The sequence below is a fragment of the Corapipo altera genome, unplaced genomic scaffold (assembly GCF_003945725.1).
Source record: "Corapipo altera isolate COAL_440 unplaced genomic scaffold, ASM394572v1 61167, whole genome shotgun sequence".
NCBI classification, from domain to species: domain Eukaryota; kingdom Metazoa; phylum Chordata; class Aves; order Passeriformes; family Pipridae; genus Corapipo; species Corapipo altera.
Window position 1 is genome coordinate 1,887,742 of NW_020884949.1, and position 16,220 is coordinate 1,903,961.

Consider the following 16,220-nt stretch of genomic DNA (forward strand, 5'->3'; position numbering starts at 1 on the left):
CTTTACAGGACAAGAAGCTCTTCAAAGCCTGTTATCATGATTTCTGTAACATTACATGAGCCATTTTAAAAAGGAGCCTACCTTTCCAACTTCCTCAGTTACAAACGTGCTTGCTTCTTTCATTCCACTTTAAAATTGGATCCCATAAAGAACATAATAAAAAAGATATTATTTCTCTTTTTTTGCAGGAAAAAAGAATAATTGGCAGGTTTTAAGTTAAAACTGCTCAAACCTGTACTTCAGAAAGCTGAATGTAGCATTAGGATGTCTCCTCTACTAAAAAGCTTATAAACTTTGCTGCCTATGCATTTGCCTGGACCAGTGAAGAGTGCCAAATGCTGCACATTGCATTCCCTTCAAACGAGAGATAAATGATCACTTCTTTAACTCCACAAAATGTCAGAATCTACCTTGTGTGTCCCCTTTCTCTCTGCTTGTATTGATCAAAGTCAAGCCATAGGTCCTTGATTGTCCTTCCTCTATGAGTGGTCTTGTGCAACTTCTGCCCTCTCCATGCTTGCAGGTTAGTAGCTGACGTACACCTTAATGTAGAGAACGTGACTGTAGTATTCTTGTTTCTGTCTGTGCTGAAGACCATTTAATTACTTCTCTAATGAAACCAGACTTTGTTGTTGTTGTTGTTGTTGCTCATGTTCTTCTCAATACTCAATGAGTCTATCTTTTCTAATCCCTGACTGGGTACTAGTATTTCAGAGCTTTCCTGGGATCAGAAGCATAGTTCCACTAAATGGGATCCAAGATTTGTCAAACTCACAATCGGTCTTTAAAATTGTGTCATTCATTGTGTTGTGTTTCTTTGTATCTCCTTACGTACTGACTAAATCTTGTCAAAGAAGTCTTTGTAACTCAAAACCCACAGGAAATCATTGCAAGGTACTTCATGAAGACTTCAGAGGGTACAATATGCTATTTCTGAGAGACTGCATGCCACAGGATTAGAAATTTCTGTTTCTACTCTGTTTTTATAGACTAACGGGCATTGGAAAAGACAGAACAGAATTTTAGTCATTGTTATTGTAATTTGATTTTAATCTCTGGAATTCCAAAATATTTTGACCATTGATGTTACTTGGTTTTTCAGTTTTCAGTTCTCTTCCTGATCCCTAACTGAATACACCAAGACTCCAACCACAAAAATTAGTGCAACAGACAAGAAGCATTAGGATAATGATAGTGGCCATAGGCTAGTTTCACAGAATAGCTATGAGAATCCAAGCCCATGTCTGATACTGAGTTCAACATGCAAACTTCAGAAAACCTTTCTAATATTGTCTGCTTGTTAATTGCAAAATGGCAGGCTTCCAAATTGTCTGTCGAAAGATATCAGATACATCTAGAGTAAGAGAGATTTTTTCTTTTTATTCTCATAAGCCTTGAATTTCAAGTATAAGAAATGTTAAACATTTGAAATTTTTCATACAATATCCTTCTTCCTGTGTGTACTTCAAGCGTCTTTCACCCTTGCACATAGTTTCAATTAAATACCAATGATTATATCATTAATGTTTTCCATTTAAACAGTCCAAAGAAAAACATCATCCTTTGAATGCCTTTTAAAAATCTCAATATAATTACTCTAAGTAACTGGGCGAGAGATTGTTTATTCCTTTTGATGGTATTCTCCAGGCAATAGATGACAACAATGTATGTTGAAATAGTGCTGACTTAATCCAGTTGCCTAGTTATGGTACTAGTGCAGGAAATTTCTCAGTTATTTTATCTGTTTTGAGAGGGGGAAAATTCAGTAGAATAATCTATTTTATACTGTTCCCTTTAAAATTCAGAAAACAACAGTTCGAAGATTAACTGATCTAATAAAAACTTCCAACCACTCTGTATTTGTACGGTATCATGACAAGGTTTGGTTTGATTCTAAAAAAGAAAACAGGAAAATGAACCATAAAATTGACTACTTGCCCATTGATACAAAATTCAGTCACTCTAGATCACATAACTTTTGTTATCATGACAGATATTTAATATTTTTTATTTGGATAACACTGTAAATTGAAACAGCACTTCCAAATTAATTAAGAAACAGCCTTCTGCTAACACTGTGATAATGTAATTTGGATTGGTGGTAAAGAAGCAGCACGTGGTTAAAGAAAAATTATATAATGGAACCCAGAAAATTTCCTTACAGGAAATGTTTTTTGAAGGAAAGAGGAGTTTTAACCCAACCCAGCAACTAAGCACCATGCAGTAGCTCGCTCACTCACTCACCAGTGGGATCAGGGAGAGGATTGGAAGGATAAAAGCAAGAAAACTCATGCGTCAAGATAAAAACAGTTTAATAAGGAAAGCTAAAGCTGGACACACTAGCTAAACAAAACAGGGGATTCATTCACCACTTCCCAAGTGTTCAGCCATCTCCAGGACAGCAGGCCTCCATCATGTGTAACACTGACTTGGGAAGACAAATGCCATAAACTCAGAACGTTTCCCCCTTCGTGCTTCTCCCCCCCAGCTCTATGTGCTGAGCATGACACCCTGTGGTCTGGAATATCCCTTTGGTCAGTTGCGGTCAGCTGTCCCATCTGTGTCCCCTTCCAGCTTCTTGCCCATCCCTAGCCTCCTCACTGAGGGATTAGTGTGAGGAGAAAAAAAGGCCTTGGCTCTGATAAGCACTGCTAAACAATAACAAAAACATCCCTGTTTTATCAACACTGTGTTCATCAAAAATCCAAAACACAGAATCATACTAGCCATTGTGAAGAGAATTAACTCTATCCCAGCCGAAACCAGTACATGGAGACAGGAAAGAGTGCAAGGGAAACTGAGTAATAGATGGCATCTTAGGTGCTGTTCAGTGTGGAATGGCATATCTATACCATATTAGATAGTTCTCAAAGAGTAATTGCACTCCAAGATTTAAAGTGTTCCTGATTAAAGACAAATCTGACTGCTTTGAAAGGAAAGTGCCCATTCTCATTTATCTGGAGAAAATCAGACACCAATCTGGAGGAAGGTATAATTTGTGGTTAAAATGTGGGAATCTGAGATCAGATGTTGAACCAAACAAAATGGGCATTTCAGTGGTAAAAGACAGTATGGGAAGAGAAAAACAAGGCTAGAAACAGGCAGAAAAAAGCATAAATAATTGGTAGGAGGAAGAGGAGTAGGGAACAGAGGGGAAAAAAAGGCAAAGATGCTATTTTAAATAGGACTTGAGAAGAAGTTAGGTATTTTAACCATAGTAACTGAACTCTTCATCTACTGTTGAACTGCTCCCATTTGGATGCTTCTCTGCTGCCTTTGCATTTTGTATCTGTATGTTACATATGCTGTGATCCAAAGTTATAAGTGGGCCCACAGTTAAATCTGCTTTACCCCTGCAATTTCTTTAATGCAGAAAGATTTTGTTTAAACTAGATTTCTGCCCAGTCTTGGAGCAGAGCAAGACAACTTAAGTATCAGTTTGACCTCATGTGTCTCATGAGAGAATCATCAGAGCACACAGTAAAGCAAGAGATGTGTCTTCTGTTTGTCTTTATGCGTGTAGCAAAGCCCCCTTTGGTTACTCCCACGAAAGTAGAAATTCATGTAAGGAGAGTGAGTGGACTCATTAAGGGAAGCAGTGGTGAACTTCTCATGGAGATCCAAAGTGCTTGCAAGGGAATGGGGATTAAAACACCCATCTGCTTGCTTAGCCTGTGTGGTTTGGCTGGCACGGAAGCAAAATAACAAGTTCATCCCATAGGACGAGAGGACAAGACAGTGAGCAAAGGGTCATTTGGCATTTCAGAGAAGGGGATAAAAAGGCACAGTGTCATGGCCCAGTAAACCTGATTGGAGGTCAGAGCCAGCAGTGCTGATTGCCTGTTGTAGCTCACTCTTGAGTGCACCCTGTGGCTGGAGGCTTGTGCTTCCACCTTCTTGTCTCCTTGTCTTAACATCAGCGAAATGTGAGGGACGATATTAATACTTTTGCAGGTATTTTCTGATGCTTACTTTAGTAACATTTTGTAAAAGACATAGGTACCTGGAGCCATTAAATTCATTTAGCCATCTTGTTTGTGCATTAGAAATCCTCATGTGTACAGCCATTACACTGAGTGTAGAGATGGCGGATTTAGACTGTAACTAATTTCATAAAGCCAGCAGCATGAGCATTTCCAAGCAATACAGAGAACAGAAGTGTTAAGAATGACCTACACATTCCTTGGAACTGGTCTCTGAAGTCCTTCAGGCTCCTTTGTGTGGGGATAAATAGACAGAGACAGACAGATATTTGAAGGCACAAGGGAAAGACCATTAGAGAGACTTTATGTTACATACATATATATGTGTATATATATATATGTATATGTACGTATAGTGCCTAATATATAATCTTACTTTAGTAATAGCAAATAACCACTCTTAAATCATCTGGTTTGAGTGGTAAAGTGGAGAAAAAGGAGGGGGAAAATTATGACTTAATAGTAATCTGATGTCAATTCTCACATAGGATGTCTAACAGTTCTTCAGTGTGCTCACATTTGGGAGAAGATGGGAAGACTAAATCAAGGTGGAGTGCACCCCTTGGAATGTATTTATACTCCTTACATACTGTAGAGTGACAAGACACGAGGCTAAAGTGGGGACATTAGGCAGTGGGGCAGGAAGTGAGATGGAGCATGCTCTATGGCCACTGTTGCTACGATGTTTCTTTTTAAATTTTTTTTCTTCTTCCCACCCTTTGCCTTTCCCCTTCTTTGCACCCCATCTCTTTTATGTTTTTGCCTGTTGCTCTGTCTGAGCCTGGAGAAGCTAAAGGAAAGCAGTACTAATGAGGGGCTCCCTGAACTCACTTCACCAGGTGGGCCTCTGCATCTGGGTTAGAGTCACTAATGAGATGTTACAAATACCTGGGGGTCATGTCTCATTGCCACAGCAAGCCAGGTTTCTTCATGTGGGCTGGGTGCATTCATGTCAAGGAGGAGACTTCCAGTTTTAATGGACTCTAAACTTACTTTCTCCACCACACTGTACTTCATTGCTCTGAAACCCGTACCCCAGGCTGCTTTCAATCTACACTATCTACAATTCATCCAACCCCCTAAGTTGCAAGTTTTTCAGAGTGTTGTTTTTATTACAGGTTCTTAACTGCTGCTTATCTCCTAATGATATTGTGCAAAACCTGCCAAAAGCCTTCTTTTTAGATAGAAACTAATCTGGATTAGTTTCCAAACTGTCTGTCTAAATTGTACAGCACATAAGGTCCAAAAAGCAAGGAATTTTTTTCTTGACCATGTTTGTACAGGCATTTGTCTACTTTTATCCACATATGGTTTGTTTTTCTGAAAAAAAAATCAAATATTTCAAAATGATCATGCTTAACAGCCAGGAATAGATGCTTTGTTTTACACATGGCTTCTAGCCATTCAGTACAGCTTCTCTTTTTTATTGCTTAGCATGAAGAGTAATTTGAAAGAGAAGTAAGCCAGATGAGCAGTTTTCATATAATTTGCATTTCTTTCAAGTTGTTTTCTGTCTATAAAAGTATTGATGTTGTATAGATCCTTTTCCAAACAGTATGTTCATGTGCCAGTATAAATGGTAATATTAATGCAAGTAGAATAATGTTTCAACCCCTCACTGCTCAGTAATCTGCAATATCCGACATCTTTGTTTCCTCTTCTCTCCCCAGCACTGCAGTGATAACACCCACCATTGCCAGTCAGATATGAATATAGTAGGTGCTTGGAAGAGAGGTTACACTGGAAAGAATGTTGTGGTCACCATCCTAGATGACGGCATCGAAAGAAACCATCCAGACTTGATGCAGAATTATGTGAGTGTCCACAAGAGTCCTGATTTTCTGCTGTGTTGTTACTCAGAAAAAATTAGCTTCTGGAAAGATGGAGAGAGGCAGGAGAGAAGGCGGAAGAATCAAGCAAGTGTTTCCTCAAATGTTAACACCAATGGGAGGAAGGAAAACAATTTTTGGTCATCTGTATTGTTTTAATTAAGACTGTATTCAGTCTGAACATATTTAATGTCTGGATGCCTCTTGTCCTGAATTTCTGAAGGACTGGAACCAATTTTTGGATATTTTTTCTCTCTTCTACAATTTTTTTTACTTAATATGCTCACACTCTCAGAACATAGAACTGGAATACACTGCTTTTCAGTTAATGCGTACATCTGAAGTTCATTTTTGGCCAATACATTTAGTCAGTGGGACAGTAGCTTCTCTCAAAGACAGTAATTTTACAGTAATCCTTCTGTGTATTCATTTTTAAAGCTATTTATCTTACTTCTAGAAACAAAAAGGAAAAGTACATGACCGGTTATGATTCAGTCAGTTAAAAACAAGTGTAGAATATCTTGTAGTCTTTCTAATGAATATATCTTAACACTACCAAGTCCTTCACAATTTGTGATAGAGCTGTGTCCTTTGTTTTCTGTGTCCTGTGTCTCATGTTGCCTCAGGAAGTTTTCTTTTGCTTGTGGTTCACCACATTTAGATGATTGGTTTAATTTAACTTGGAGGCTGGATAACATAAGGAGAAGCTGCTTCTCTAGTGGGTGACTTCTTGTGTTAGTGTCAGAGTTTGAAGCTGTTCAGAGCATCAGGGCCACACTGTGCCGGTGTGATTTGTCTTATCCTTTGGGAGTAGGCATTATCTGAAAGCATGTGACCATGAGGACTTTATGGTTTGTCTGAAATAAAGTGTGCAAGATGTACATACACACAAGGTAAAAAATCAAGCAAATATATTTGGATTGAACTGGACTGATGAAGGTGACCAGTGCAAGGCATGCATATACCTTCACTCCCATTACAGATATGTCTTGTTAAAGAGCTGTGAACACATGCATTTTGTCAGTAAGCGTATCATCTTGATAGAGCATTAGAGAGGTGAAGGTAAAAAGAACGTCTTTAACAACCCATTAAAACCTATGATGTCCACAAGTTAAAGCCACTTATTTTAAATTGGCCCTTTTTACATCTGTATCCTTTCCCATGCTACACATGGAACTCAGCTTGGAGGAGGGCAGGCAATTGACCGATTTGTCAATGTATGTTTGATCCTAATGCATGACACATTTTTCATTTTAATATGTGATGTTATTTAAACAAAGCAGATAAAATTTTACCTCCTCAGTGACTGACCTAGATTGTATCATATATCACCTCATCCCAGTAATGTCTTTCCACTGAATTTAAAGCAACTATTTATTTCCTTACCACCTCCTCTCTCCATTTCCTCACACCAAAAAGGAATTCCCCCAAAGCAATATGCATTGCTTGTTTGATCACAAATACCTTCTGTATGTCAGATTATAGGTGGTGTGGCTGCAAACAGGAGTATTTGATGTGGATATGGTAACTGGTTTTGAACACAGAAGAGTTTTAAAATGTCTGCTTGCCGTGTCAACATACTACATGCTACTACATCTATTAATGGGATGCATACAAACCAGGAGCTATTTTGTCTATATTTTCAGCTGTAAGAATAATGGTAAATGTGGAATAAAAAGACAGAGATACCTTGCAAATATTTGAAACAGTTATGCTTCAGGGGAAATGGGGAGACAGTTTGTGTTGCATTTCAAGGTGCGATTTTATAACAATATCCTTAACAAAATTATATTATTTTTATTCCTTGAAACAGTGGCTGAAATTTCGGTCACTACTGTGCAGATAATTTCTTGAATCTTAAAACATTTAACAAAATCCCAGTTTTGAGAATGAACTCTCTTAACTTCCAAAAGGTTCTTAGAAGAAATGTAGTTTTCTGGTTAAATGAAAAACCATTTTCTATTTCCTCTCTGATGTTGGAACTATGGTTTTTCAGAGCATTTGTTATCCTTATCTGTTTTCTGAAATCAAAATAAAATATATAAATCCTGTAATTATTTATAATCCTCTACTAAAACACACAGTCATCATAAAGCGAGATAAATGTTAGTTAGCTTGATTACTCTATTGTAGGAACCTGCTGAAGAATGTATAGGCCACATAAGTCAATGGCTACTTAATGAGAAACTGATTTTCTTTCTCTTGTTGGCTACAGGATTCACAAGCCAGTTTTGATGTTAATGGAAATGATTTTGACCCTATGCCTCGATATGATGCCAGCAACGAGAACAAGTAAGGCACTATGACACTCTTGACATTTTCGATCCAAGTTATCAGGTAGAAAGTACCAATTCTTCTATGAAAGTCTATAAAACTTGATTCCTCATAAAGCAGAATGATTTGCTTTGAATTTTTTCTGAAATACTTATTTTTGTCTTTTCCATGCACACTGTATGACTCTTTGAAAGCATTTGAAGCCACCTGAAAACACATAAAAATTAGTCTGAGAGTTCTGGGCATGCAAAATGAACCATATTCAATCCCCTTGGGAGGCAGAATATATGGGATGACTCTTACTTTTCTCTGATAACATTTCATTGAGTTATTGGGGGGTTATGTGTGACAACTGTCTTAGTTTCTGACCTTCTTGAACTTTGTAGACTCTGTGTATTGAAGAAGTAGAGAAGTTAATTGAGGTTGGGGTTTTTTTCCCATCTAATGGTGTCTTTTAAAGTGAAGGAGATTTTTCATGTGGAGTTTGATAGAAACCTTATAAACCCAGAAGTGGCAATATCTGTGTCACATAACTAGTTGGAGATATCTCCATGAACGACATATATCCCCTTCAGAGCTCTGCTTCCCAGTGTTTCTTATTCCAACATTGCTCTTTGGATGTGCTGTGTTGAAGGCTGGGGGAAATTCTGGGAGGACACCTAACATCAGGAATTGGGCCACTTTTCTGCCTTCGTAGGTGTTTGAAGGCAGTATTTGTTGGTTACATTTTCTTTACTAGGTGCTTGGCAGAAAGAAATACCTTTCTGTGGAATTGCATCATTTGGGGGAAGGAGAATTCTACTAGTTTTTAATATAATGACTATGCATTTTGTTTTCTTGAAGTTTGGGTTGTTTTTTTAATTATGGAAAGCAATATTTTATGGCTAATAAAAGATATCTTTGGCGTGGCTTATGAGAGGTCTGAGGACTACCAACAGGGTAATGATAAACGTGCTAGTTACTTGAAAACGAAGTATGAATAGAGGAACAAAAGTTGTTTACAGCCCAGAGATGCAGGCATTTCCACTCAGCATGCTGCAACAACTAGTTTGTATGATTGACCCCTTTAGCATCAGTCCTAGCTTTGAGCTACATGTCTGTATCAGAGCCCTGTGAACAGTGTTGGAAGAGCAGAACTGTGGCTGCATGATTACCACAAAAGAGTAGTAACCTCCACTCATCTCATATTTGCACTTTTCTCTTTTCCCCAGCCTTTGTGCAGTTCTCCAGAGTGAATCATGATGAAAACTATGCTGCCAACAGCAGTAACAGCAAATTGCATTTTAAGTCAGGCCAGGCAGCTCAGCTGCATTAAGCTCAGCCTGAGGTCAGAGGAGAGTGAGACTGACACAAGTGGGGAAAATTGCCTGAATCTCTTGCTGGCAGTGCCAGTTGCAGGGAACTGAGATGACTGTCTGACAATGCCCTGAGTGCCTGCGATTGATGTCCACTAAACTGAATGTGATGGACAGGCATTTGCCATCAGTGGCTTCCAAGGAGTTTTGAGAAAAGATGGGACAATCAGCCTGGCTCTCTGCGAGTACTCCTCAGCTGAGCTGCCGGTTTGCATCACAGCACATCCCTGTCTCTTGCTGTCCACCACACACCTATTTCTACACACACTTCAGGGACACATCCTGGCTCATCTGTGTGAAGATGTTGCTCTTCTTGGAGTTGGGACATGAGAGGGCACACTTGGAGACATCCAAATTTAAGTGAATTTGGACTGATTAATTTCTCTCCTAGAGCTGGGGGATTTTAGTTTTCATACCCTGCATCCCTCTTGAATACTTTTACTACCCAACCCTCAAGGTCCTGCAGTAAAATATGGTGGTGGGAGGACAGAAGCTGTGCTGTACTGAGCTTTGTCAGTGTTACCAGGAGGTACAGTGTCAGTGTAGAATCAGCTTTTGGACACAGAGGATACGTGGAGCATGTTTTCAGAGTAAGATTACTTGGCAACCTATAACCTCTGCTTAGAGGCTCAGTGTTTTCAATAAGCAGATACACTGAGCCTGGTAAACAGCACCTAACCATCTTCAACTTTTGCAGATGTCACCCTTTTTCCCCAGTTGCCCCTGAACTCAACAGGAATTAAAAATACCACATAGGTGCTGAAAAGCACAACTAACAGCCTGTGTATATTTTTTGTGTCTAAAATATCTTCAGAAATTGGGGCAAGGTTCAGACTGTCCAGCATATGTGGTTATTTGGCATTAGATACTTAAGTTGTGCCTGGAGCTAAACGCAACCAGGGAACATTCTGAAAGCCGTGTTTTGCAAAGATGTCATAATGTGTAAATTGGTTTGGTTGATTCCTGCTTCCTGCTATAGCAACTGGACAACATTGCATAATGGTGATTTTTGTCTTCCAGTAAAGGTGGGATGTACAAATGCGCCAGTATTTTATGAAATTATCTAGTTTATTCTGCCTCATTTTATAATCCAACCTTAAGGGATGGGATGATAAAGAGTAAAAAGAATGGCTGTAAAAATAAGCAAGTGTCTCTGGATAGCTTTTCATGCAGCTGTGAAATATCAGAGTACTGGGTCTGTGTGCTAGTTTTTCGCTTTTAATCAGCTGAGGCTAATGGGTGAGGAAAAGAAACGAGAAAAAATTAACTGTAGATTGCTTCAGTGTAAACACCAGAGTGGCACTTTCCAAAATTATATTTTGAAGGTTTTACATTAAACTTTCTATTAGCTAAGTAGTGTAGGAGGGTAGAAATAAGCATTAGACTAATCTTTCAAGGCTTGTAAAATCAGGGTGGGATGATAGTTTCTTTAACTACTATGGTATGCAGGAGTCCTGCCAGAAGTTTACTTTGGTTTCTACAAATTGGCAGCAAATCATGAAGCTTGTAAATGGTACAGGCCTAGAGTTCCCTATTGCTCAGAGGCTAAAGACAGCAGTCAGCTGTGGATTAAGTCATTCCTGCTATGCAAAGCATCTTGTTTTGGTTTACTGCAGAGTACAGCTGCTTTATTTTTTTTCTGTTACTCCACTGTTATCTGCTAACATCTATATTTAAAAAACTAGGCATTGTCAGTCACAGATCCATAGGCAAAGTGCAGATGGGATCACTGAAATGGTTCAGTGCCAGTTGTATAGCTTCAGGAATAAAGCAGAAATATTCATAGTATTAAACATTTTTCTGTTTTAGCTAAACACCAGTGAGTTTTTCTGTTTCATGAGAAATTTCTCAGGGATTATATTACAAAGCTTAGGTCTTGCTATGGTGACAGGTGCTTTTATGAAAAGAAGACCTTTTAAAAAAGCTCTCTTAAATAATACCTGTTGACTTTAGTGCTCTTCTTGTTAAACTTACGTAAGAAAAAGTAAGTAAGCTGTTTTTTCTGTTTTGGAGATACTGAGTCACTCTTTGGATGCCTCTTCAACATTTTTCAGTGATACATCCCACTACATAAATAACTTATTTCAAAAACCTTCTAAATTGTCTTTTAATGAGTGTTAGATTCAACAATTCTTGTTGTTCAAAAATCATTAGAAACACAAGTTTTTCTGTCTAAACTTTGCGATATGGGGACAACTTTACATCTTATCTCACAAAAAAAAGGGACACAAAATATTTGACAGGAAGATCAGCTTCTATTTCCTCCTGGATGGTCAATAAAAGAAGATTGAAAAGCTTTATTTACTGCTGTGACACTATTGAGTGCAGACACCTGAAGAACGGAGCGCACTCAAACACAGGGAGCCTGAAACCTCTCAATACTGGCTTGAAAGTACATCTCAAAAGGTTCCCACAGCAGGAACAGTGTGGAAAGGAGTGCTGACAACTGGGACTACCTCTCTCTGCGGTTTATGCATTTTGGCTGCTGGTATGCACCTATTGCTATTGCTGCAGAAAAAACTGAAGGGGGGATAAACTGTATGGAGAAGCACTGCTGCACCATCTTGCGCTTTCTAAAAATCAGTTCTGCAGTCCAATGGCTAGTCAAAACACAAAAAAGAATCGAGCAGTTTTTCGTACTAATCTCTGCTTTTTTTGTTTGTGCCTGCACAAGACTTTCAAACAGGACTGAGCTGCAGGTCCCAAGGCTCACACTTGCAAGGAGGACCTGGGAGAGGCAGTGATGAAGATGTATAAGGAGGCTGGAAATATGTTGGCTTAAGGTGTCAGTGCTTAGGCAATGACCTTTTTTCAGAAGGAATCTCTATCATGTCTGCTTTTTTTCTGTACCCTGACTGTTCATCTTGACTTTCTCCAATCTCTGGATGCTTAAAAAACAAAGCATTCAGTGATGTTGTCAACTGGCAGAGTGTGGTCTGTCAGTTGATTGTCAGAAAAGCACCTCTGATAGCACAGAAATATTCCTTAATGGGGAGGTAATTGAGGCTAGAGAATTAATTTACACGTATACGTATTTCAGTTAATTTATCAAATGCTTACCCTGAGTGTAGTATTGTTAATTCCAGGTACCAGTGAATATCAGGTGTCTAGTGTGTCTCAGTGTCACTACAAATTTAATGGACTTCAATTAGGATTCTTAGCAAACTGCAAATTTTGGATTGTTTTCTCTGATGCTAAATATTTTTGGGAAGGTTGTTTTCTGTTTTATTTGCCTTTTCATTGTGCAGAAGTGTGGAGATTTTTAAATAAAAGGATATTTCTCAAGCCCCCGAGGTATCTCCAGCTGATATATATTGGTGTGGACGAAAAACATAAATCAGGATAAATAATGACTCATAATATACTGTCATTACAAAAGCTTGTGAAACACAAGATGTGGAATGGAAGATAAAATACCAAAGTACAGAAGGTATCTGTAACAGAGCAGGCTCATGGCCGTGAATTTAAGGTGACCAGTCCTTAAGAATGAAGAAGTCCAGGAAGGTTGGACACACTTCAAGATGGAAGTCTTAAAGGCACAGGAGCAGGCTGTCCCTATGTGCAGAAAGATGAACTGTCAGGGAGGAAGACTGACCTGGCTGAATAGAAACTCAGAGATAAAAAGAGGGTTTATGGCCTTTGGAAGAAGGGGCAGGCAACTCAGGAAGAGTACGAGGACACCGTTAGACCATGTAGAGAGAAAATTAGAAAGGCAAAAGGTCAACTAGAGTTCCATCGGGCTACTGCTGTAAAAGATAATAAAATGTGTTTTTATAAATACAACAGAAGGAGAGCCAAGGAAAATCTCCATTCTTTATTGGACCTGTGGGGGAACTTTATCACCAGGGTTGAAGAAAATTATGTAGTACTTTTATAGTAGGGCCGTCTTTACCTCAGTATTTAACAGTAAGACGTCAAGGCAGCTTGTCCTCTGAGGTGGTAGACAGGGACAGGGAGAAGAATAGACCCTCTGTAATTCAGGAGAAAGTATTTTGCGACTGACTGTGCCACTAAGACACTCGCAAGTCTATGGAACTAGGTGGAATTCATTGGAAGGTACTGAAGAAGTTGGTGGAAGAGCTCACTAAGCCACTGTCTGTCATCTATCATCAGTCCTGTCTAACTGGGGAGGTCCCACATGGCTGGAGTCTGGCCAGTGTGACACCCATCCACAAGAAGGACCAGAAGGATGTTCTGAGGATCTGCAGGCCTGTTAGCCTGACCTCACTGCCAGGCTAGGTTATGGAGCTGATCATCTTGAGTGCAATCATATGTCACATCAGGCCCAGCCAGCATGGGTTTAGGAAAGGTGAGTCCTGCCTGACCAACCTGTTCTCCTTTTATGACCAGGAGACCTGCCGACTGGATCAGGGAAAGGCAGTGGATGTAGTTTACCTGAACTTCAGCAAAGCCTTTGATTCTGTCTGCCATAGCATTCTCCTGCAAAAGCTGACAGCCCATGGCTTGGATAGATGCATTCCTTGCTGGGTTGAAAAACTGGATGGATGGCCTGGCCCAAACAGTGGTGGTGAATGGTGCTGCATCCAGTTAGCTGTCAGTCGCTAATGGTGTCTCCAGGGCTTAGTGTTGGGCTCAGTCCTGTTTGATATCTTTATTGATGATTTGTGTGAGGGGATCAAGTACACTCAGTAGATTTGTGAATGACACCAAGTTGGGTGCAAGTCCACTGGTCCACTGGACAGTAGGAATGCTCTACAGAGGGATCAAGACAGGCTGGATCGATGGGCCAAAGCCAGTGGTATGAGGTTCAACAAGGCTAAGTGCCAGGTCCTGCCCTTGGGTCACAACAACCCCAGGCACCACTACAGGGTGGAGGAAGAGTGACTGGAAAGCAGCCGAGGGAGAACAACCTGGATGTGCTGGTCAACAGCCAGCAAAACATGAGCCAGCAGCTAGGTAGCCAAGAGGTCCAGTGGCATCCTGGCTTGTATCAAGAATGTGTGGCCAGCAGGACTAGGGAAATGATTGTCCTCCTGTACTTGGCATTGGTAAGGTCACACCTCGACTTCCATTTCCCATTCTGGGCCCTTCAGTTCAAGAAAAATGTTGAGATGCTGGAGCATGTCCAGAAATGGACAACAAAGCTGGTGATGGGCCTAGAGAATAAGCCATACGAGGAATGACTGAGGGAGCTGGGGGTGTTTAGTCTGGATAAAAGGAGGCTCAGGGGAGACCTTATCTCTCTCTACTATTGTCTGAAAGGAGGCTGTAGCAAGGTGGGGATTGGCCTCTTCTATCAGGCAACTAGTGACAGGACAAGAGGACATAACCTCAAGCTGTGCCAGAGGAAGTTCAGGTTGGATATCAGGAAGAATTTCTTCATGGAATGTATTGTTAAACATTGGAATGGACTGCTTAGTGAGATGGTGGATTCACCATCCCTGAAGGTGTTCAAGAAATGATTGGACGTGGAGCTTAGTGCCATGATCTTGTTCCCAAGATCAAAGGTTGACCTCAGTGATGTTGGAGGTCTTTTTGAACTTTAGTAATTCTGTGATTCAGTGAAAGAATGTAGGCATTAGTGTAAGTCACAGTTCTGTGTTTTATATTTGTGACCAAACCAGTGTTGATAATGCTGAACTGTGCTTGCACAGCACCAAGGCCGCCTCAGTTTCTCACACTACCCCCTCAAGCAAGAAGGCTGGTGGGGAACAAGAGGCTTTAAAGTGACACAGCTGGGACAATTGATTCCAACTGAATAAAGTGATATCCCATGGCATATAATGTCATGCTCAGTACTAAAGCTGGGGAGTATTCTTGCCAAAGGAACTATTTGTTGGAGAGTGACTGGGCATTAGGTCTGCAGGTGGAACATTCTGAGTAATTACGTATGCCTCACTTAATTATGTTTTATTTCTTTTTTTCCTCCTTTATTTATTGAATTGTTTTTATCTCAAAGGACAAGTTTTTCTCAGATTTGCTCTTCCAATTCTTCCATCCATCCCAATGGGAAGAGGGAGCAAGAGACTGGGTGGGAGTTAGCTGCCTGCTGAGGTCCATACCCCAGCCTTTTAATAATGTACTAGTTTCCGAGAGTTTGTTAGCTAATAGCTTTGGAAGGCTGTTTTATTGTAACAGATATCTGAAGCACTGTTCCTGCAAGCTTGATTGAACAGTTCTGTGGTGAGATAAGTTTTTGCCTATGTAGGAGACGTTCTGGTATAAGACACTTCAGGTCCAGAGAAATATCCAAATGTGGAGCTGTTGCAGAGCTGCTGATCTCGCAGTTGCTGTGCTGGTCCATTTGTCTGTGAAAAGCATCACGTAACAGATAGGGCAATGCAGATAGAAAAAAAAATGAAGAGAAGTAGAAAAACATCTTTACTCTTCACCTCCTCTACTCATATAATTTCTGGTATTGCATATAGCAACAGCAGATACATTTGTCAGAAGAATTTTTGGTGTCTGCAGATGTTAGATATAGAGCACATTTCAAATACACAGGAAGCTATCACGAAAACACTTCTTCATGCTCAACTAGGATGCAGTGTCAAGTTTTCTGATTCACAGGGTGGACCTCTACCATAGGAAAACATTAATGTGGAACAAAACATTCCTACCTTAGTAAAATATTCCTGCCTCTTACTGCTTTAAATGAAATTAGTTAGTTCGTGCAGAGTTGCTGAAAAATTGCAGTCTGAAGTCTTATTCCTGGCTTGATTTACAGATGTGATATGATGATTTGCTTACAAAACAAGGAAAAGCATGTACAATTTATTTAAATTATTTGTTCTGAAGTTATCATTGTTAAGCTGTGA

General features: G+C 39.8%; 1 protein-coding gene across 6 annotated transcripts in view; it reads left to right on the forward strand.

Annotated features, from left to right (window-relative positions):
• The window catches only part of PCSK5 (proprotein convertase subtilisin/kexin type 5), a 257,241-nt gene that overhangs the window by 67,177 nt on the left and 173,844 nt on the right, over nt 1–16,220 (forward strand). For all 6 annotated transcript variants that reach the window (XM_027662913.1, XM_027662918.1, XM_027662919.1 and 3 more), the window contains 2 exons: nt 5,654–5,797; nt 8,028–8,104. In XM_027662913.1, coding sequence (XP_027518714.1) covers nt 5,654–5,797; nt 8,028–8,104 — 221 coding nt within the window. The remainder of the gene's footprint in view (nt 1–5,653; nt 5,798–8,027; nt 8,105–16,220) is intronic.